The 23,725-nt window shown below is 36.9% G+C and overlaps 1 protein-coding gene across 6 annotated transcripts in view; it reads right to left on the bottom strand.

Moving 5' to 3' along the window:
• EEA1 (early endosome antigen 1) overlaps window positions 1–23,725 on the bottom strand; it is a 124,795-nt gene that overhangs the window by 10,405 nt on the left and 90,665 nt on the right. For 5 of the 6 annotated variants that reach the window (XM_084957600.1, XM_084957601.1, XM_084957603.1 and 2 more), the window contains 8 exons: window positions 22,124–22,324; window positions 21,019–21,132; window positions 18,139–18,294; window positions 15,877–16,016; window positions 12,216–12,546; window positions 11,116–11,217; window positions 8,963–9,157; window positions 3,012–3,194 (listed from right to left, as the gene is read on the bottom strand). In XM_084957600.1, coding sequence (XP_084813726.1) covers window positions 3,012–3,194; window positions 8,963–9,157; window positions 11,116–11,217; window positions 12,216–12,546; window positions 15,877–16,016; window positions 18,139–18,294; window positions 21,019–21,132; window positions 22,124–22,324 — 1,422 coding nt within the window. Of the gene's footprint in view, window positions 1–3,011; window positions 3,195–7,692; window positions 7,900–8,962; window positions 9,158–11,115; window positions 11,218–12,039; window positions 12,547–15,876; window positions 16,017–18,138; window positions 18,295–21,018; window positions 21,133–22,123; window positions 22,325–23,725 lie in introns of those variants that run through there. The other variant, XR_014804407.1, reaches the window with a different exon arrangement.

Raw genomic sequence — 23,725 nt, 5'->3', positions numbered from 1 at the left:
GGGCTAAAGGAATAGATCAAGCCAGCCCGACTTGCATTTTACTGGTGTCTAGGTACACCACAAGCCCACAGATGGCACCCTTGACTCGGGTGTCATATTACATGGTTCTGAACCTCTTCCTTTTCTCTCTTGTACACTAGATTATTTAACAAACACAATGTTGTGTAGTAGAAATTGACAGATCACTAAACTACAATGGAAAAAATAAAAATCATAAAATTAAAAAAATCACTGAAGCAAAAGAATGGCCAATAACCATCCTTTATTCTGACCTATAAATATTATTTGAATGTTCCCAGGAATTCTATGTTTAAATTAAGTAGTTCAGATAACTTCTCACTTTGGAAGGATTTAAATGTCAATATTCTTATTTTAAAAAAAAATTTTAGTGAAATGATGGTAAAAGAATAAAGGCCGTGAATCAGAAGAGCTGAGATCCAATCATAGTTCTTTTATTGTGCAGACACTAGGCCTTCACCAGCCAAGCAGGGCTTCAGTCTCATCTGCAGAAGGAAGCTTTGGAAGAAAGATCCACTCATGGCCTCTCAGCAGTTGTAAAACTCCATGGCAGCCTTAGCCCTCTGTCTTTCTCTTCTTGCCCATATTTACATTTGCATTCTTTCATGTATAAAATTAGAACAAGACATAGCTTTTTAGACAAAAACAGTTGGCTTAATGAAAAAATACTGATTTAAAAGATCTAAGACTTGTTATTATGCTCATGGGCAAATAAAATATACATATAAAGAAAAAGTGTGACTTCTATAGAACTTTTACAATCAGTCTTTAGATTTCATCTTCTCTGTCACCAACGAGTCCTTCAAATTCAGCAGCATTTCCCATCCTTCCTCTGCTACCAGCTCAAGCCACCATCATCTTCACTTGGACTGCGGCACAGTCTCCTCTGTCTCGTCCCCACATTCACCCAGGTTCCCCTACAATCCATCCTTATCCTGCTGCCAGTTATTGGCCTAAATAAAATACAAATCCTTGCAAATACTTTCAAATCCTCCTGCCTTTAGGATAAAGTCCAAACTCTTCCACCAACCTTCCCCAACTTTCAATAGTGTTATAAAGGAAAAAAATAATAATTTAAAGCTACTTAGAGAATACAGCGCAAGTAAGATGCTTTCTAAATGTATTTTTTTCTTAAAGCAACTCTTGCTGATTTTGAATGTGATATATAAAAAATATCTATTGTTGGCCCTATGAAAATTCTCTCACCCAATCTCCTGTTTCTTTGCTAGATCATTAGCCACCAATGATTCCTTCATCTCCTCTGCAACCTGTATGTTATTCATCCGTTTTGTTTCATTGTCTCTCTCCCATTAATCTCTTCTGTCGCAACCTTTTTAACCCCAGTTATAACCACTTCACAGCCAGACTGCTGGAGTTTATGGAGGAGGAAGGAGACGGCCTCTTGAATCTCCGCGGCACTAATTTACCTCGGGCCCAAACGAAGCTGTCTGTGAACCACTTCCAGGTTAAGTTGCCTACAGTAATTTTCTTCATTTTACTCCTCTGCTTAGACTTCGTCTCCTCTCCCCCAAATATAAACTCTAGTCATCCCTGCTAAGCATCTAAGATACTTCACAATTTGAACCCAACCTTTTTAACTTCCAGACACCAACCAGCACTCTAGCAAGACAATTATGTTGACTCCTGGTTTCGCTGGTTCCTACTGCAGCACCTTTTCTCAAATGTGCCGAGTGAACTGATCTCTCTCAGGACTCTGTGTATTCAAATTCTTAGATCCTTCAGGACCTGGTCAAGTCCCACCTCCTTCATAAAGCCTTCCCTAAAAGAGCTTATGAATAAAATATAGTATATTTATGTATATTATAATATAAATATTCTGTGATTTGACAGAATTTGTCAATACGGCACTTTAAGCAAAGAAACAAAAAAAAATCCAAACACATTAAAGGATCAAAAAGCAAAATATTTCACCATGACGAAAAAGAGAACTGGCTTAAGTCTTTGAGAGAACAGAAATGTCCCATCTCCTGTAGAGAACTGATAACTTAATGCTACATAAAAATTGTTTACCTTTTTTGTATATCATTCATTTTAATGATACTTTATCTAATCAAATAGTATTGCCAAGAACAAAGTATCCATATATGTTTAGATAATTAAGGTTAAATTTACTTTGAGTTATAATCTCCTGATTTTAACCATTATGCATTCCAGTAGTCTTGAGAAGTTAACAAATACGTAAAATTAAAGTCAGTCTTGCTTGAGAAGCAACAGTAAAATTGCTTCCATTTTCACAAGTGGTTTACATTTAAAACTCCTTGGATTTTCTAACAGCAGCCCTTTGTAAGTTATTTTTTTACATAGGCAGCAAAGTCCTTTGATAAGCTAATACAGCAGTTAACATATTTCCAAATTATTTCACTATTAAAAGATACATTTGTATGGGGTTTTGTGGTGGTTTTTAAATGGCCACCCCCATGGCATATGGAAGGTCCCAAGCCAGGGACTGAGTCTGAGCGGCCGCTGTCCTTGAACCACCTGCTCCAGGCCAGGAATCAAACCCACACCTCCCCAAGGCACTGCAGTAGGATTCTTTTTCTTTTCTTTTCTCTTTTCCTTTTTTCCTTTTCTTTCTTTCCTCTTTAGGGCTGCACCCATGGATATGGAAGTTCACAGGCTAAGGGACAAATCAGGGCTACAGCTGCCGGCCTACACCACAGCAACATGGGGTCTGAGCCACAACTGCGACCTGCACCAGATCTCATGGCAACGCCGGCTCCTTTACCCACTAAGCCAGGCCAGGGATCAAACCCTCATCCTCATGGATACTAGTTGGGTTTGTTACCACTGAGCCACGACAGGAATTCCCATGACTTAATTTTTAAAAAGCATATTTCTCCAAAAATAATTCAAAAGAAAACAAGTATGATATTCCACAAATGCTAACATTCCCCTGCCCATCTGGGTTCAGATCAATCATTTAATGTATGTCAACAACTTAGTGAGTTTTTATGATATACAATTCACTCTACCTTGAGATCTTGCCTTGTGGCAAGAAGTTCAGATTCCTTCCCATAGAAATCAGACTGAAGCTGCTTTAGATTTTCCTGATTTTTTTCATAGGCATTTTGTAACACTGATATTTTCTCTTTCTCTGCTGCAAGTTCCTGTGCTGCTTGTGTTGACTGCTGCTGTAGTTTATTCTCAAGTTCTGTCTGAAACATACAATAGTTATTTAAAACAGCATGCATACCAAAATCCAGTTACAAATACAGAATGAAATCCAATAACTAAGATTCCTGAGAACAAACCAATGTCTTAAAATTCTCCTGTAATAAAGAGTAACTTATTAGAGTTACAAAACTAAAGAATTACAAAATCTGACAAGTCCCAATTAAAAAACAAAAAAAGAAACAATTAAGTAAAGAAAAATATTTTCACTGGTAAGTGTCAAGTACCAAGGTCTCAGGAGACTGAGAGTAACAACTGCCTGCTGATGGGAGATACAGTGCTATCTATGCATGCTTTAGAAGATGCTGAAAGTTAAGGTTGAACTAGAGGAGATTTCTGCATGAAAGAATTCAAAAGCCATTACTGAGCTGAAGTGTATTGTTTCTGCTCCCTAAAATTCAAGAATGACCTAAGAAATTTCTAAGGCCAAGTTTATTCACATCAAGGCAGAAAAAGAAATGAAAATCCTGCAAAGGCCCAACTCCTCTAAACTTGTTTTCCGTCTTTAAGAAGATTCAAGAGATGTGCACAAATTATGACATAATTAAAAGATACGTATGTATAGTATGAGAAGAAGCACTTGGCTTTTAAAATAAACATACTACTTCCGTGAAACTGCTGTTGAATTTATCAGCAACCTTTTTGTCCCACAATCCAATATGCATGTCCTCGTCCACATCTTACTGAACATTCCAGCAGTCCTTAAAATAGCTGATGATGGCCCCTGCTAGAAACATCTCTTCCGCCTGGTTTCCAAAACATCTTGTGTTTTAGGTTAACCTCCTGCCTCACCGGTTATTCTTCCTTCCTAAAATCTCTCACTAGTGCCTTTGATCGCTCCGGAGTACAAGACCCAGGGTTCTGTCCCTAGCCTTCTCGGATTCTCTAAACAGTCTCTATTTAGAATATCCTGACTAGCCTCATAGCTTTAAATACTTTATTTACAGTTGGCTTCTGAATTTAAGTCTCTGGCGCCACGCTCTCTGCCTGAACTTTGAGCTCATTACATCAAAGGGCTTCCCAGACACCTTCCCTTGACTGACTGACAGATCTCTATCTCAAGCGGAATTCTTGCTTCCTGATGACAATCCTCCTCCTCCTCAAAAAGCTACTATTTCCCCCAATAAATATGGCCATCCGTCCACCTTCACAAGCCAGAAACCCAGAGTTATTCTTGACTCCTCTTTCCATCCTCTCTCACCGTCCAATCTATCCTCAAGTCCCGATGATTCAACTTCCAAAAGACATTCGCAAATCACCCACTTGTAACACTTTAGTTCGTGCCATCATCATGGACTTGCTGGACTACTGCAATAGTTTTTCAGTGTCCTCCGGGCTTGCTCCTTTATCTCCCTTTAGTCATAGCCCATCATTTTCTGCTCAAAATTTCCTAATTGATTCTAATTGTCCTTCAAATAAAAGATATCATTCTGTTATAATCTACAAGTTTAAATGTTTATGCTTTGTCTGCTTCTCTGAGCTCAGCTCATATTACTCTTCCTCTCTCCTACTATACTTCTGTTTTTAGAAAATACCAAGCTTGCTCTAGTCATAGATCTCTGTACTAATTGTTCTTCTGAGCACTGTATGTACAGCTCATGTATTTCGTGTACCTGCTCAAACCTCTTCAGAGAAGCTTCTTTGATCACCCAGCCTTTCAGCAGGGCTAAATCCATCACTGTCTTTTGTTAAGCCCCCCCCCCAAGAAGGTGTAAATCCATGACAACAGGTTACTTGTATGCTCACAGCCACATCTCCAACACCCAGAAATGTGCCCATGGCATAAAAGTGGTACTAGTAATATTTCTGGAATGAATGGATGACAAATAGATAGGAGGTGGACGAACAGAGCCCAAAACTCCACTAAGAGGATCTTATAATAGTCCATATAAGACAAAAAGCCTGGACTAAGATTATGGAAGTTGGGAAATAAGAAAAGGAGATAGAGGAGTCCCACTGTGGTGCTGTGGGTAAAGGAATCTGGCATCGCCACAGCTGTGGCATAGGTTGCAGCTGCAGCTCAGATTCAGTGCCTGGCCCAGGAACTTGCAAGTGCCATGGGTGCAGCCAAAAAAAGAAAAAGAGATAGGTTCAACTGAGTTAGGAAGCAGATTGCCAGGAGATGGTGGTAACTGCCTAAGGAGGGGAAGGGCATTGATCACCCACACATTATCGGATAATATCCCATATCCCCTCCAATGACTCTTCCATTATGACATCATTTTTCACGTTGAAGACTATACTGCATTTTTTTTTTTTTTTTTGGTAGACAACTACTTTAACATCCTCCCCCCCAAATCCAGTTTTCTTTCTCTTTAATCACCAAAGTACTCTACAAAGTCTTAGCAATGATTATAATTGCCCTCTGGGGCTTCTATTTGGACCTTCATTTTATCTACTCCAAATGACAGGTTCATTCATTCATTCATTCTTTTTAAATCACTGATAGCTTATTTGTTAGAAAACACAGTTCTCTGATTTTGGAAATTCAAATTTATTAGTGGGTAAGTTAAAAACAAAAAACAAAAAAACAACAGATCAATGTAACAGTTTGATAATTGTTTTAATGGAATTAAATCCAAAGTTCCAAAGGAGAATACAGGAGGGTCAGTCATTTGCAATTTATCCTTCACACAGTGATCAGTTTTTGTGCTAAAACAGGTCTGATCACATTTCCCCCTTCTTAAAAACCTTTAATCTTCCAATATCAAGTATTTAAAGTAGAAATAGTTATCCATCTACTGTGATCTTAGTTCACCCAATTCTGTAGCCTTATCTCCCCTCACTTTTCCACTAACCATGTATTCCAATAGCTAACCTCCTATAATGACATGTTAAGTTTCACCGACTTTGCTGACATTGTTTCCCCTCCTTGAAATATCTACTTTCCTTCTTTTTCTTCCCTTTTTTTTTTTAGGGCTGCACCCATTGCATATAGAAGTTCCCAGGCTAGGGGACAAATTGGAGCTGCAGCTGCCAGCCTACACCACAGGCATGGCAACACCAGATTCAAGCTGCATCTGTGCCACACCTTATAGCAACGCCGGATCCTTATTAACCCACTGAGCAGGGCCAGGGATCGAACCGAATCCTCATGGGTACTAGTCAGGTTCGTTACCGCTGAGCCACAATGGGAACTCCCTCCTTTTTTTAACTTTTCAAAATTATAATCATCTTTAAAGACCCAGTTCAAATGCCAGCTCCTCTAGAAAGCCAACCAAAACTTCTACTGAGTTCTACTTTTCTTTCTTCTTTTTATTACAATTTTCTTTTTCCTTACATACCAGCTTCCTAATTAAATTATAAGCTACTTAAGAATAGGGGCCATATCTTATTCATTCTGTATTTCCACATTAGGTTTCAAATAAAGTTGCTGTAGAAGCTGATAACTTACAGCCGTGCTGGATCCTTGCTCAGTGGTTCCCAAACAATCACATTAAAAAAAAGGAAATACATGCATGTGTGTCTTAAATATAGTGTGTGTGCACATACGCATCTATACCCTCCGCTTTAACCCTGTTTTTCCTGTTTCACTGTGGCCACTGAGAAGTCTCCACAGACCGTCACTGTGTGTTTGCCGTGCGCAATGACAGTTTTGGATCTCAGTCTGCTCTACTTCCATACACTATCCCACGACTACTTTGTTTGCACATGACACTGGGCAGAGCAGCAGTTACATTATCTCAATCTTAACAACTCTATGACCCCATTTTATTTAGCTCAGAAAGATGAATCCCTTCCCTGTGACCATAAACCTAATACGTATAACATGAAATTTAAATTCAGATCTGCCTGACTCTCAAATTTACCTTCGTCCCATGATAGTATGTATGCTGCTCCTCAATAAAGCCAAACTATTCTTGCCTTTCAATGATTCTCTAGTTACTCCAAATTCCAAATCTAATTTAGAGACTGGCTATTCACCCAGCACTCCCCCAGGGTTAAAAATTGTGTACCTTTCTCTAGCATCCATACACTGGCACAAGTGAACTACTTACTATGAATGAATGCACGTTCTCCAAAAGGCACGTTTAAGCCTAGATCCCCAATGTAATGGTATTTAGAGGCGAATCTTTGGGAGGTCATTAGATGATGGGGGTGGAATCCTCGGGAATGGAGTTAGTGCCCTTCTAAGAAGAAATGAGATAACTGTTCTCAGTCATACAAGGATACAGCTGTCTACAAGCCACAAAGTGGACCCGCATCAGACACTAGCTATGCCAAGTACCTTTATCCTGTTTCCCAGTCTCCAGAACTCTGAGAAATCAATGCTTATTGTTTTAAGCCACCTAGTCTATGGTATTTTGTTTTAACAGACCCAAGTAAGACAACTACTGATAACAACACTTCCCCTAAATCTCATAATCCTTAAGGTGGTATCTAGTAAAGCCATGCAAAGTAGAAGCAATATACATTACTCATAAATCTGGAAGAAATCTTGTTGTAGCTACTAATTTAATAAGAAAGAAAATGTGCTAAAAGTAGTTAAGTTTTTTTTTATTTATTAAATCACAGTGCTATAAAAATGAAGATCTAAGGAATACTTAAATATGAGGCTAATGGATTTTTTGGTTTGTTTGTTTTCGTCTTTTTCTAGGGCTGCAACCAAGGCATATGGAGGTTCCCAGGCTAGGGGTCTAATCGAAGCTGCAGCTGCCAGCCTATGCCACAGCCACAGCAATGCAGGATCTGAGCCTCGTCTGCAACCTACACCATAGCTCACCACAACCACCAGATCCTTAACCACTAAGCAAGGCCAGAGATCAAACCCGCAACTTCATGGTTCCTAGTCAGATTCGTTAACCACTGAGCCACAATGGGAACTCCCGAGGCTAGTGGATTTTGAAAAAAAAAAAATGAACTCAAGATATCAAATCATAGAACAAAATACATATTGTGATAATTACATCCTGACTTCTGATTACATATGATAACACACACAAAAAAGGATAACGTGTCATTACAAAATTACTCTTTTGTAAAGTAGCCATAATAATGGTTGTAAAACAGAGGTCAACATAAAATAATGTATTCGTGGGGTTAATTTTTTTTCCTCTAGTAATATGACAAGCCAGCTCTTAATGCTATGAAATATTTGGTTCTACATATTAAGGATTTTATATCTCCCTTCTCCCAGCATGAATTAATACACACATACCAACAGTGAGGAAAACCTCCTTTCGTTCAAATATTAAGTTCATTTCACGTTTATCAACTTTTGGTCTGGACAAGTATTAAAACATATTTAAGAATGAAGAACAGATGCTTAATAATAACTTACCATAGGTTTGGAAATAAAAACCATTATGATTTAACTTAAAAGTATCAAACAATTATAACTGTATGAAACCTACATTTATATAGGTTATAGTAGATATAAATATATCTCACATTGTGATTTTTTATCTTGATTATTTTCCCTTAATAAGGGTAACTTATTTCTAAACTCCTTTAAAATTTTCTAATACACTAGAAATGTTTATAAATTTTTCTCGATGTTGTTGTATCTTATTTTACAAAAAGTTTTACGTCTATCAAACAAATGATTAGTATTATAAGAATTATCTAACAACACGATTATAGTGAATGGAAATCCAGACTTATTCAATCATATAAGTACAGTTGTATATTTTAACTTCAAAAAATTTGAGCATATATAAATTTTTCCTTGTTGCACCTCATCTGTGTTAATTATATTATTATTTGCAATGCAAAATTTTTCTTCCCATAAAAAGAAAACAAATATCACTACCTTCTGTGAAACAGCAATTTTAACCTCTCCTTGGAGTGCTTCAATTTGCTTTTTCTTCTGTTCGGTCAGTTGCTTTAACTCATTTATGTTACCCTGAAGTTGTTGTTCTTCTTTTTCCTTTTGTTTTAAACTGTTCTGGGCCTGCGTTAGTTGTCCCTGCATTGAATTGATCTCCAATTTCAACTGATGAGAAGTCTAAAAGAAAATAAAATCTGTTTAGCATTCTTTTATCCATTCAGCACACATTTATCAAGTACCTACTTCATGCTAAGTACTACTCTAAGTGGAAACTACGCGTCTGATGGCCATAAATAATCCACTAGTAAACCACAAAAGAAAAATCCCTGTCCTCACAGAGCTTTCATAACTGACACTCTTCACTATGAGATGGCACGCTGAATTAATCTTCAATATTTGTTTCATCCTCCTTTCCTTTTTAACTTACATATTTGGATAGAGCTTGGAAATGGACTATTCCTTTACATCATAAAAAAGGGGAAATCAGCCATTAATCTCTAGATTGCTGAAATGTCTACTGCCTTTCAAGAATATTCAAATGCTACCTGAGCCTGTTAGCCTCAGTCAATCAGAAAGGATCGCTTCATACTAACTGCAATAAAACCAAAATAATTTTTGGCAAATATGTTTAGTATTTGATGAAACTAAACTACACCACACACAATTCTGTCATTTAGAGATCTGAGGCATATTTTGCTAATACCTTGTTTTTACAGTCTACTAGGATATATTTCTGTTCAAAATTAGATATCATATAGAAGCTAGGAGAGGCTCCTCTGTGGCCAAGGTGAACTACACAAGGTCATGTTTCATGTTTTATGCATATTTCACTATGAACATAACTTGAGCAATTTGACCATATTCCGAGTAACTTTTGAAAAAATTTCAGTGCTTCAGCTTATCTCTAATACAAAGGGAAATATTTTTGTGCAAAACAGGAATCAGGGAGTATAACAATAATGATTAACAAGTACTACTGGTTATGATAACCAATGATAAAGTAATAGCTAACATTTGACCATTTTGTTAAGCTGGTTTTCTAAGCACTTTGAAATATTTTAACCAATTTATTTCTCAAAATAATTCTATAAATAACAAAGATCCTATTATTAGCCTCATCTTCTGCTGAGAAAACTGGAGCACAGAGAGATCAAGTTGTCAGCCTAAGACAAGGCAAGACAGCACAGCTATTAAACGGCACAACCAGGATATAAATCTGGACAATCTGGATTCAGAACTTATACACTAAACCACCATAATTTTGCCAGTTACATGCTGGCATCTAAAACAGAGGTGTCTTCTTTCAATCAACAACCAAAACACAACACTACAGATTTGTCAGGACTAGGTTTCGCTGCTTTATCAAATCAGATCTCTAGAAAGCTCATGCCTGGACTCTGGCTGCCAGAGGTATATCTTCATAAAATAGCAACATATTTTATACTCCCTTAATGTATATTATACTCTTGCTTCTTTTGATGGAGAACAACAGAAGTATTAACCACAGAAAATCTTTCTTTTTTTGTCTTTTTAGGGCCGCACTTGCGGCACATGGAGATTCCCAGGCTAGGGGTCGAATCAGAGCTGTAGCTGCCTGTCTCCACCACAGCTACAGCAATGGCAGATCCAAGCCGTATCTGCGACCTATACCACAGCTCATGGCAATGCCAGATCCTTAACCCACTAAGCGAGGCCAGGGTTAAGCATCAAACCCATGTCCTCACAGATATTAGTCGGGTTTGTTAACCATTGAGCCATGAAGGGAGCTCCAAAAAATCTCTTAACTGTTAAACAACCATTATTAAATATATCAATATCAGTGTCTGTGAGATAAAGAGCCCTTAAAATTTCATTTCTATGGAAAGCCTATCAAGACTTTTTTTTATCCATAGTAGTGTTCCTTAATCTAGATTATCTAATTACAGCTCTATAGTTGGCTTACTCAATTTTTCATCTTTAATTAATTACTTTTATTTTAGGCCTTTTATCATTAACTAGCTTAAATCTTTTTAGTAGTGGGTAGAACACAAATGAAATAAACCTTCTTTCAAACTAATTATCACTGAAAATATTTTGAAAATATAAATACCTTATTATGCTACAACATCTTTTGTTACAGAAAAAGAAAGTCTTACCTCCTTCTCTTTTTCAAGTGAGTTTTTCAGTTCATTCTGTTCCTTATGTGCGCTTTCTATCTGTACTTGAAGTTGATGCTTTAAATCTTTGCAGGTTTTCTCCTAAAAAAATGGAAACTATATTATGCAGAAAATATCTGTAGTAAATTTAAGACTTTTGGTTTACAAGCTTATAAGATCCATAGAAGGAAATGAACCAGAATCATTGATCATTTAAGATGGGACAAAATCATCCCATTTCATTAATCAAAACAGGCAAGTATTACAGCAGTAAGGAAGGAGGGACAGGAAAAGGCTAAGTGTTTCAATCATCAACCAAGAGTCACAATAAATATTTCAGATAATATTTAGACAAGATTTTAGAAAACTTTGGTTTGGAAACCACATTTTTTTTGTCAAAGAATTAAATTAATTAACTTATGTGGTTGTGGTTATGGTCTGGTTTTTCTGATCACATCTGTGATGTGCAAAAGTTCTCTGGCCAGGATCAAACCCATACACACCACAGCAATGACCCAAGCCACAGCAATGACAATGCTGGATCCCTAACCTCCTGAGCCATCAGGGAACTCCAATTTATGCTATTTTAAAAGTAGAATGATAGGCTTCAAAAAAACGGAAGCGAGGAAATTCTTAAAAAGAAAGTGTTGAAACAATAAATAAAAATAATCACACATACTTTAAGAGGGAAGATGTACAGATAGAAGATGTTTTCTCCAAACAGAAAGGAACATAAAAGTAACATACGAAAATCTTTTTTTTAGGAGTTTCCATTGTGGCTCAGCGGAAACGAATCCAACTAGTAACCATGAGGGTGCGGGTTTGATCCCTGGCCTCGGCCTCGCTCAGTGGCTTAAGGATCTGGCATTGCCATGAGCTGTTGTGTAGGTGGCAGACGCGGCTCAGATCCCACGTTGCTGTGACTGTGGTGTAGGCCTGCAGCTGTGCCTCCAATTCGACCCCTACTGTGGGAACTTCCACATGCCGTGGATGTGGCCCTATAAAGCAAAAAAAAAAAAGTCAAACATGAATTAAGCAGAAAAATCAATACATTTTAAATAAATCACTTCTGCTTAAAAAAGTAAACATAAACAACTAACCAGATCTAATATAGCAGCTTTTCCTTTCTGACTTTCCTTTTCAAATTCACTTTTGGAGTTCTTCAAAGAATCAGAAACTTTTGATAATTTCTCTTTTGCTGCAGAAAGCTCCGTTACTAGAGTTTCTTTCTCCATCTTCACTTTTTGTAGTTCTGTCACTGCTGCTTGAATTTTGTTATTCAATTCTTTCTGCTGCATTTTTGCATTTTGACTTAAATTTTCTACTTCTTGTTTAAGGATTTTTTTTTCTTCTTCTTGCTTGGTAAGCATTTGCTTAATATTTTCAAGTGCTTCGGATTTCTTCTGTAGATCCAACTTTGTACTGGATACTCTATTTAAGAAACAATTTAATAATGCATAATTGACCACTTGTAATTTACCATTCAAAATTAATAAATTATTATTTTAAAAAAAATTTTGTATACTTAAGAAGTAAAAATAATAATTTAATGTATAAAGCCAGTACCACCTCACACCAGTCAGAGTGGCCATCATTAGTAAGTCTACAAATAGCAAAGGCTGGAGAGGGTGTGGAGAAAAGGGAACCTTCCTACACTGTTGGTGAGAATATAAATTGGTACAACCGCCATGGAGGTTCAATAATATGGAGATTCCTCAGAAAACTAAATACAGAACTACCATGTGACCCAGAAGTCCCATTCCTGGCCATATATCCAGACAAAACTCTGATTCAAAAACGCACATGCACTGCCATGTTCACTGCAGCAATATTCACGATAGCCATGACATGGAAACAACTTAAATGTCCATCAACAGATTAATGGACTAAGAAGATATGGTACATATATACAACGGAATACTACTCAGCCATAAAAATGAATGAAATAATGCCATTTGTAGCAACACATAGGGAAATAGAGATTCTCATACCAAGTGAAATTAAGCAAAAAGGATGACAAATACCATATTTCATTTAAATGCAGAATCTGAAATATGGCACAGGAGTTCCCGCTGTGGCACAATGGAATTGGTAGGTTCAGTCCTTGGCCCAGCGCAATGGCTTAAAGGATCCAGCATTGGCACAGCTAAAGCATAGGTCGCAGCTGCGGCTTAAATCTGATCCCTGGCCCAGGAACTCCATGGGCAGCCCCCTCCCCCCTCAAAAAAAGGGCACAAAATGAACCTATCTACAAAACAGTAACAGACTCCCAGACTTAGAGATTTGTGGTTGCCAAGGGGGAATGGGACAGACTGGGAGTTTGAGGTTAGTAGACACAAACTATTACATCTAGAATGGATAAGCAATGAGGTCCTACTGTATAACACAGGGAACCATATCGAGTCTTAGGGAACTGCATCTTGGAAGATAATATAAGAAAAGCAATGTATGACTGGGTCACTTTGCTGTACAGCAGAAATTGGTACAACATTGTAAATCAATTGTAATTTTTTAAAAAAAAAGCTAAAAAAAATTAAATCAAAAAATAATAAAACCACACAACCAAAAAATGCCTTAGAACATCTGATCTGACTCTTTAACAGATAAAGAGGATGTACCTCAAGTGAAATAAGTTAATGGTAAAGTCAAGACCATCTCACCCCTGACTCAATCCCCAAAGAAAACTATGCACAGAGCAAGCCCTCTAGCCTATGACAGCCAGAAAAGTTCTTCCCTGTACTCTAAAGAACCTATTAGCCCCTAAGCATAGAGAACTTTGCCTCTTTCCTTGAAAATGTAAAACACATTATATGTTTGAAACGTCTTAAATTTCAAAACACATAAGGTAACCAGAAAAAAAAAGTAAAAAAAAAAAAAAAAAAATAGAAGAATATCTCATTTCATATAGAGGAAAGACAAAAGATTTATTTTAATCTTAGAACCTAGCAGATTATATAAGAAATTTGTTATTATTTGTCCCTTAAAACAAAGCTTTCTATACCTAAATGAGTAAAAAAAATTACAAGAATAAGGAAATGAATATATTGCTGTAAGAGTTAGACTTCTGTTTTTATATGCATCAAAGGAAAAGCACACATTGAAGAGCAACAAGTTTCTAAAGAGAAAATAAAACCAGATGCAAAGTAATATTTCTAGAATGTATCCTATTTCTAGTGTATTTTGTCATCAATGTACTTTATGATAAATTAAACAACATGTTAAAGGGAGGTTATTAAAAGAGATGTTATCAGCCACATAACTGAAGTTAGGTACTAATACAATACCAGAGCTGCATATATACCTTGAAATTTTCTAACTTTTAGTCCCAGAAACTTACTTTTACTTTCTAAAAAGTAGCTAGAAAAATGAAGTACATTCATAGGATCCTGTACTGCACTGATTTTTAAAGGTCTAAATAGAAAAGTCATTGCACTAATTATTACTTTGCCATTTTAATATAGTTAAAATCCTTGTCAAGCAACCTTAAAATGAGGACTTGATATATTTATTTACTATGCTACTTAACTTTCCCACAAATAATTATTATAAAATCATACAACTACGTGAATCAAAGAAAGCAACAGAAATAAAGGCTTTCATAATGACTGTAAAACTTAGTTGTTGTTTTTTTAAGTCACTTAGTAATAAACGAAACAAAACAAAAAAACAAAAACCACACACCATCTGGGAAACCTTAACACTCCTTTCTCAGAACTGACAGAAATGACCAGAGGGGAAAAAATGGCAAGGATATAGAAGATTAGAACAATATTATCAACCACCTCAACCTAATTGATATTTATGGAATACTTTACCCAATAACACATATAGGTACCCATGGAAAATTAACCAAGAGGAACCTGCAGAGGAATGAAAATACAAGATGGAAGCTGGTGGGAAAGAACTGCCTGAATAGCATCTGTGGCCCTTGAGAAAGGGGGGCCCTATACCCTGTTATGTGGGCTGAGCATAACAGGGTGAGGTTCAGTCAAACTCTAGATATGTTTACCTAACTTGCCTTTCTTAGGTAGTACTCTAGAAAGGCAGGACCCCACGGAAGAAATGCTTGCATAAAGTATAAAGGAAAAAAAAAAAAACCTTAGTAGAAGTGGAAAGAACAGCCGGGCCCATAAGGGTCCTTGGGAAAGAGAACAAGAGCCAACTCAGAGGTCACCTTCACGGACACACGACTGGCTTCCAGAGGTGACGATCCAGTTAGAGGGTGATAGAAAGGATCAGATGTACCCTCCAAACCTAAGCGCTGGACACGACGATGTTATCAGTGAGAAGAAATGCCATTTGCACCTGTATATCCTCAAATTCACAGTATCAGAACCCAATGTACTAAATATGAGAACAAAAACATTTTGTCATCACTCCCAAAACAAGGATGCGATCATGAAGGTGTGAAACAACTTAATTATTGATGGGTTTTACTTCATTTCCCTGAAAAGTACCTTTCCCAGGCACCCAACTTCCATCTTTACTACTGAGAGTCAAAAACCTTCATCCTCTTGCCACAGATCAAGTCTGTCCACACAGTCAGAGTGGAGTATTTGGCATTTAAAGACAAAGTCTGCTGAAATGTGACTGGTCACAAGCCCTCCTATTTAACCATATTAGATGGCTTTATTTTATTCATATTAATATAAGCAGTTTATAGAATCAAATAAATCTTTAAAGATGTGATGATAAAATTGAAATCTTAAAAAACTGTTAATTCTTAATTTACAACGCTCTCCCTTAAGTCATCAAGCTTACGTTTCTTTCTCCATTTCAAGTTGTTTACTCAATTCTGTAGCTCTAAGCTCTAAATCCGTGTTCAGTTGTCTTTGCTGTTGTAGATCCTGCAAAGCCTGCTCCTTGCTTGCTTTAACTTCAAGTGAATCAGCTTCCAATTTCTATTGAAGAAATATAATAACAATTTTCATGTCAATAATTATCTATTATAACATTGTAATACTTTTGTCTATACTCAAACTGATGTTGACATAATACACAAAAATAACCAAAAATATCTGTTATAATAAAAAATACATTCTGAAGCTTTCACTGAATAAAGCAGCCATTTATCGTGGAATCTTTCAGAAAACCTAGCAGCAGGCTTCATATAGGACAAGTAGCCACTAAGTTTTTACTTTTCAAAATTAACTCTGAGTAAGAGAATAAACTTAAAATATATTTGTTACCTGAGTAAAAGTTATTAACTGAAGTCTGAAAAAACTAAGTAACAGGTTCACACATGGGCACACTTAAAATATATAATCCTTTATAATCAGTTAATAATACTGATGTAATTAGAAATATTCACAACTAAAATGAAGCTGTCGTGTCATCCTTCTCATTAACACCTATTGACCCTAAATATAAAACCAATTAAACTTCTGATTGTGCTTCTTTAATCTCTTAGTCTAGAGATCATTGTTCTACACAGTGTGGATTTTTGTCTCATTCATATACATATAACTGTGTGTACTTTTACAAATTCACAAAAGTCAGGAGTTCCCTAGTGGCTCAGCAGGTTAAGGATCCGGCATTGTCACTGCTGCAGCTCAGGTTGCTGCAGTGGTGCAAGTTTGATCCCTGGCCAAGGAACTTCCACATTCCATAGGTGTGGCCAAAAAAAAAAAGTCAAACTGTTCAAAAATCTATAAGCAAGGCATTTTCTTATATAGCAGTAAAAATTTTGCAGCCTAAATATTTTATAAGCCAATCTAGGTACCCGTGGCTCTTACTCAATGCTTATATTTGACATTCAACGTAACTATGTTAATTCTATATAACAGATGGAATACGTCCTAAAACAATAATTAGAAAAAATGTCCAATATCCAATATTGTGATAGATTACAATAGATATTATTGGTTCTAAATAACTGTTTTTAAAAGATAATTAAATAGACTTCTCATGAGATGCCTTTCATCTAAAAAATTAGTTTTTGGTTTTTTCAACCATTACGTCAAGTAATTTGTCATGCCATATTATTGACCATAAAGAAAAGAAAAAAGGAACACACAGAAAGATCTGAAAATGTAATTTTCTTCTTCCATGTTATATGGATGCAGATGTACATGTATACAAATTCACAGCCCATGATTCTACAGTTGTAGAGAAGTGCTTCATCTGACTGTGAAGGTATAAGTTATATATATATAGTAACTTGAGAAATTTTTAACTTACAGTAGTTTTAATTTAAAGGACAAAGGACTCAGGTCAAATCCTTCTCTAATATGTGTAGTCATTTAATCTCTTCAGCTCCGAACTTTCATTTAGAGTTGTATTAAAGAAACAAGTTTACCATAGTGTAAATTATAATAAATTTAAATGATATTAAATTAGAAACAAAACCCAAAGAGTATAAATGTAAAGTTTAAAAAAGGAAGACATATTCCATCCCTGAATATTATATTGGAATAAAGAGGGAAAGAGACAGGAATGATACAGCAAAACAGCCTTCACAACAACAAAAAATAAGTTCCTCATAATTACAGAGTAGATCCCTGGTTGGCTGTCTCTTTGAAATATTTACACATACCATGGAACCAGTATATATGTTAACTGCTATTTGCAAAAGCCATCCTTTAACAAAGAAGTTAAAAGTAAAGATGGAATTCAAAATCAAACAAGAAAAATTACAGGTAACTTTTTTTGGTTCCCAGGCTAGGGGTCAAATCAGAGCTGTAGCCTATGCCGAGCAACGTCACAGCCTATGCCACAGCCACAGCAACGTCAAATCCAAGCCACATCTGCAACCTACGCCACAGCTCATGGCAACGCCAGATCTTTAACCCAGTGAGCGAGGCCAGGGATCGAACCTGAAACTTCATGGTTCCTAGTCGGATTCGTACCTGCTGCACCACAACGGGAACTCCATTTTTTTTTTTTTTTTTTTAATTTTTAAAACTTTTACATCACAACTTAACCTTTGTTTGAAAATTTGAAATCTTTGACTCCATCTAGGTCATCAATTCCATTGCTACAGCAACAGATAATATGGCTAAATTCAGTTTCTTTTATACAAACCTTAATTTGACCTTCTAATTCTTCAGTTTTCTGTTCTAAAGAGAGATGTTTCTCTTTATATTCTTTAAGATGACTTTCCAGCTGACCGCAATGTTCTTGTTTATCCTGCAACTTTGTAGTGACCTGGTCCAGTTGAGTAGTGATTTTATTTAACTCCTACAGAAAAGTAAAATTAAAGATAACTTTGGTAAGGTTTACTTCACTCTAGTTCCCAAATGGTTGGTTAAAGTAAAACAGAAAATTCTAATTTTATTTAGGAAACTACTTTGAGTAAGACAATAGATAAGTCTATCAAAGGTTATATTTACCCATCAACATAAAGGACCTGCACTGAAGTTATACATAGCCTGAGATACTAAGTTTCCGTACCTAACAGCTCAATTAACCTACTCAAGGAAGAGTTACTTTAGGAGCCAAAAGATACAGTAGAATAATGAATAAGCTAACAGTAAAATAACACTTTTACAACTAAATGTTAGCAATGTTCAAGGCAGCATTTTTTAATAATTTATTAATTATAATGATAACATCATAATGTTCATTTGGAATATCTAGTTGCACAGAAAAAACAAAAAATTACTAGGAAATCCGCTACCCATAGATAATCACTTAATATTTTGCTAACTTTCTAGTCTTTTTCTGTGTTAGCGTCTATTTTCTGATTTGTATGTTTAAAATAAAAGGTCTTGCTTTATATATTGTTTTATTGTAATCTTTGTTTTTCCATAACAATGCATCATGAAACTGACATTATTTTCTAAAATATCATTATACATAACTACATAAATTTCTGGGTTTTTTTTTGATACAGACCATTTTTTAGCCAAATTCTTACTTTACAGTCTTAGGTTGCTACAAAACTTTCTGCAGAGACGCAAACTATGACTATTCCTTAGGATAAAGGACGAAAGGTGAGCTAAAGAATAAGAAAAATCCTAAAGGTCTTAAAATAAATATGCTACCAACCAGCTTCCCCTACCACCATCAAAAGGTTAAACTAATGTACACTACCACAAGCAGCGCATGGAAGTGGCTTGTTCCACACATCAATCCTTCCAGTGCTACATACACACATTTTACCTTGGTAAGGGCATATTTTATGATTATCTTAATTTGCAACTGACTCTTAATGAACTTGAGGATTTGCTAATTTAGGTTTGATTTTATACTTTTTTTTGGCTTTTTTTGGCTTTTCTAGGGCCGCTCCCGAGGCATATGGAGGTTCCCAGGCTAGGGGTTGAATTGGAGCTTTAGCCACCGGCCTACGCCAGAGCCACAGCAACGCAGGATCCGAGCCGCGTCTGCAACCTACACGACAGCTCAGGGTAACGCCGGATCCTTAACCCACTGAGCAAGGGCAGGGGCCGAACCCGCAACCTCATGGTTCCTAGTCGGATTCGTTAAACCACTGAGCCACGACGGGAACTCCTGATTGTATACTTTTGAAGGTTCAGTTATTTCTTATGTGAAAGTGCTTTAAACATCAAAAATATTAACCCTTCATCAGACATACTTCTGAAAATGTTTTACTCTTTTAGCTACTTGCTGTAGAATTTTACTAGTAAATGTTAGTAGTAATATTTTCGGCAGGTAAATTTTAAACTTTTCTATGGTTATTCTTATGAATACATTTTACACTACAGTTTTTGGCACTGATTGCTGTGCTTAGAAAATACTTTCCAGATGTCCTTGGCAATAATGTAAGTTAAAAAGCAAGTTGAAGATCAACATTATATAGTGATAAAATGTGCATAAAGGAAAAAAAGACCAGTGGGTGGGTGTCTCTCTCTCTTCTCTCACACACATACGCAAACACACACACACACACACACACACACACACACACACACGTTCAGTGTTTACAGAGGTCTGAAACGATATATATCAAAATTTAAAGTAAACATGCAATCTAAGGAGAAAAATGGGATTAGGATTTAGGGTAAATACAGAAAATGGTTTTGTTAACTTGATATATTACTACATTGTTAAATAAAGTTTGGACCGGGAGTTCCCATCGTGGCTCAGTGGTTAACAAATCCGACTAGGAACCATGAGGTTGCGGGTTCGGTCCCTGGCCTTGCTCAGTGGGTTAGGGATCCGGCGTTGCCCTGAGCTGCGGTGTAGGTTGCAGATGCGGCTCAGATCCCGCGTTGCTGTGGCTGTGGTGTAGGCCGGCGGCTACAGCTCTGACTAGAACCCTAGCCTGAGGAACCTCCATATGGCGCAGGAGTGGCCCAAGAAATGGCAAAAAGACACCCCCCCCCCAAAAAAAAAGTTCGGACCCACAACCAGTATTATTTCTCAAGAAGTAAATTTTTAAAATTCCTACCTGGTACAAGGAAAGAAAAATCTACCAGCACTTTGATCTTGACCCTAAAATAAGAAGTTTTTGTTCTATGGAACTACTGAGAAGAGTAACTTCTGCATCCCTTCCCCCAAGAAAAGAGTAACTTTCATTCCTGAGGTGGAACACAGAGTGCTCTTTTTTCCTGCTTCCAGGTAGGACATATACCTGGATCACAGCCCAATTACCTCCTAAAAACAGGTGTGTAAGTTTAGCTTCTTTCCCAATCATTGGCACTTCGAAGTAAATATTTTAGCTTTGTGCCAAGATCTAATTAATGGGAGAAATACAATATTAAAAAGCCCAACCACAGCTGCACACAAGTAGAGCTTGATCAAAAACAGATAATATTTTTATCTCCATCTGTCTGACTCCTGCATCTACCACTCAAGTGGTTCTGAACTCAGGGAGAAATTAAGGAGAATAAGTCAATTCCAATAGCATATAAAACTGAGTATCATTTTTACACATTTTCAGTTAATTTATCTACCGAAACATTAGGTTATGGTTTAAGAAACTGTATCAGGTTCCCTTACCTGCTGTTTATCTTGTAATGCATTTTGAGCTGTGTCCAAATGATTTTGAAGATCCGCTCTTTGAGCAGTTTTTGCTGCTTCTGCTGACAGCAATAATTCAGTTTTGGCTTTAATCTGTAACAAAATTTACACGTCATTTAGTTTATATTTAATTCTTGGTTTCCCCCTTGCCTGAGTGTACATGACTTCTGTCACTAAATAATTTAAAAAATTAAATCTTTTGTCAGAAAACATAAAGATTCAGACATTAAGAAAATAAGCATGTGATAATTCCCCAAACAGGAATAAATAAGGGAGGAGATTCCTAATGTTTGGATAAAAGATAAAAAAATAAATCCCTATATAACACCAAAACACTCTTCCCTCTGTCAAACTGGACATCCATACACTGAATGATCTGATACTCAACTAACAAATTCTATTTTTTGAAAAATGAAATGGGTATCCTCTTTTCTCCGAATTTGAGTAACTTATTGTATTATTTCTGATTTTCAATGGAATTATTCTCCTAAAAAAAAGAAAATTAAGGGTTAGAAGTGTTTCTATAACTTTCTCTACTACAATAGAGTAAGAAACCAATGATGAGAATGGAGAAAGAAGTATGTCTTCATTTCCACTCCTCACTGAGCAAGATTTCCATATTGGCTTCTGAAAGAAAATATACTAATATGCATAATGGTATCATATAAGGGTGTTTTTAATCAAAACTTTAAAGTAAAATTTAAAAATCAAATTCAAAATAATTCAAAGAAATGTAACAGAAACCTAAATGGTATAATATCAAATTGCTTTAAACGTCAAAAACAACAAAAAGGGATTCATGAAAACAGAGAGAAGTGAGAATACCTGGTGGTTTCAGGAGGAGAGAAAGAGGATGGGAGGGGGAGGGGAGAGGGAGAGAATGAGAGAGAGAGGCGAACAGGAAAGCTCAACACACTTTCAAAATAGAACCTTTATTTAATTCCTATTCCTAATCATTTTTCCATTAATAAGCAAGGCAGGGGAGCAGGGTAGGGAGGGGAGAGAAACAGTTTAAAATGCGATGGCCTAAAACTGATGCTTTTTTCATGCAGACTTCATATTACGTCGCATAATTCAATATTACCTGTATGTCAAGCTGGGAGACCTTCTCCTTGCTTTCATTTAACTGACTGCTCAATTCACTGATGCTGGCTTCCAGGGAGAGGACACGGTCTTGGGCAGCTCTGAGATGTGCCTTCTGCTCTTGCACCTGGTCATGCAAATTCTCCTGGGCCTGTTTATGGCTTTCTGACTGATTCTTCAGTTTCTCCGTTAGTTGAGTTACCTACCGTATAAGCAAGACTCTAATTATAAAGGTCACAAACGATATAATAAGAACTAAGAAACTCAAATTGAAGCACCAGGAGAATGTTAAATTACTCTATGACAGACTATCTCAACTTTTTTTTAAGAAAAATTGCTCCCATCTTTCCAAAAATAAACATACATGGATCATACGGTAGTTCTACATTGAGTTTTCTGAGGAACCTCCGTACTGTTGCTCATTCCACAGTGGCTGTGGTGACTGACCTTCCCACCGACAGTACAGGAGGGGTCCCTTTTCACCACGGCCTCTCCGCAGGTGTTATCTGCGGACTTATTGATGATGGCCATTCTGACTGGCATGAGGTGCTACCTCACTGTAGTTTTGATCTGCATTTCTCTAGTCATTCGTGATGCTGAGCATCTTTTCATGTGCCTACTGGCCATTCATATGTCTTCTTTGGGGAATGTCTATTTAGGCCTTCTGCCCATTTTTCAGCTGGGTTGGGCTTTTGTTGTTGTTCAGTTGTATGAGCTGTTTGTATCCATAAATGTATTTGAAAAGCTGTGTGAAAGTGCTTGTCTGATGATGCTCCTCTCTCACTGCAGGTTCTATTTCCAATGAATCGTTTGTCTCCTCTTTTAGCTCGCGTTGTCCACTTCTCTGTATGTCCAGTATTTTTTGATGTTTATTGTGATTAGTCTAGATTTTGTTGTCTTCTTTCAAAAGAATGTTGAATTTTGCCCCAGCAGGCAGTTAATACACTTGGTGGTCCAGCTGGATTCCTTCCAGGCTTGATCCTGTGTTTATTAGGTTAGGTGTATGCTGGCTTTTACTCTAGGGCTAGTTTAGCTTTATTCTTAAGGTGTGACATTTCTGGGGTTTTTAACCAAATGCCCTCAAGTGTTCAACCATGTCTTTCTTCTCTGACTGGCTGGAACTTGAACGTATCCCAGCTCTGTGAGTTCTGATCATTTTTCAGCTGCAGCTCCTAATAATTTGTTCCACTGCCTGGCCGCATGGAATTCCTCCTTACGAGTGTAAAGCTCGGCATTCAGCTAAAGGCTCAAGTGGATCCCTATGCAGATTTCTGGAGCATTTTCTCTACACTGTTCCCTACTCTCATTGTTCCCCTTCCACCCTGTACATCTGAGTTCAACCCCCCTGAACTTAAACTCTCATTCCTTAGTTCAGGGAGACCACTGTGCTCTCCGTGGATTCCCCCACCTGCAGCAGGCTGGAAAAATGTCTCCAGGTCAAAAGCTGGAGATTTTCATTTCACCTGCTTTGCTTCTCAGAGATGAAAGCCCTATAGTGTTTTGTTTTGTTTTGTTTTTTGCTTTTTAGGGCCACTCTTGCAGCATATGGAAGTTCCCAGGCTAGGGACTGAATCATAGCTGTAGCTGCCACAGCCACAGCCAC

The sequence above is a fragment of the Sus scrofa genome, chromosome 5, assembly GCF_054392235.1.
Source record: "Sus scrofa isolate SSC_HxYL_T2T_F1_AM1 chromosome 5, Sscrofa_HxYL_maternal_Yorkshire_Landrace_v2.0, whole genome shotgun sequence".
In the NCBI taxonomy this organism is placed as follows: domain Eukaryota; kingdom Metazoa; phylum Chordata; class Mammalia; order Artiodactyla; family Suidae; genus Sus; species Sus scrofa.
Note: the sequence above shows the minus strand (reverse complement) of the source record. Positions and strands in the feature narration are given on the sequence as shown.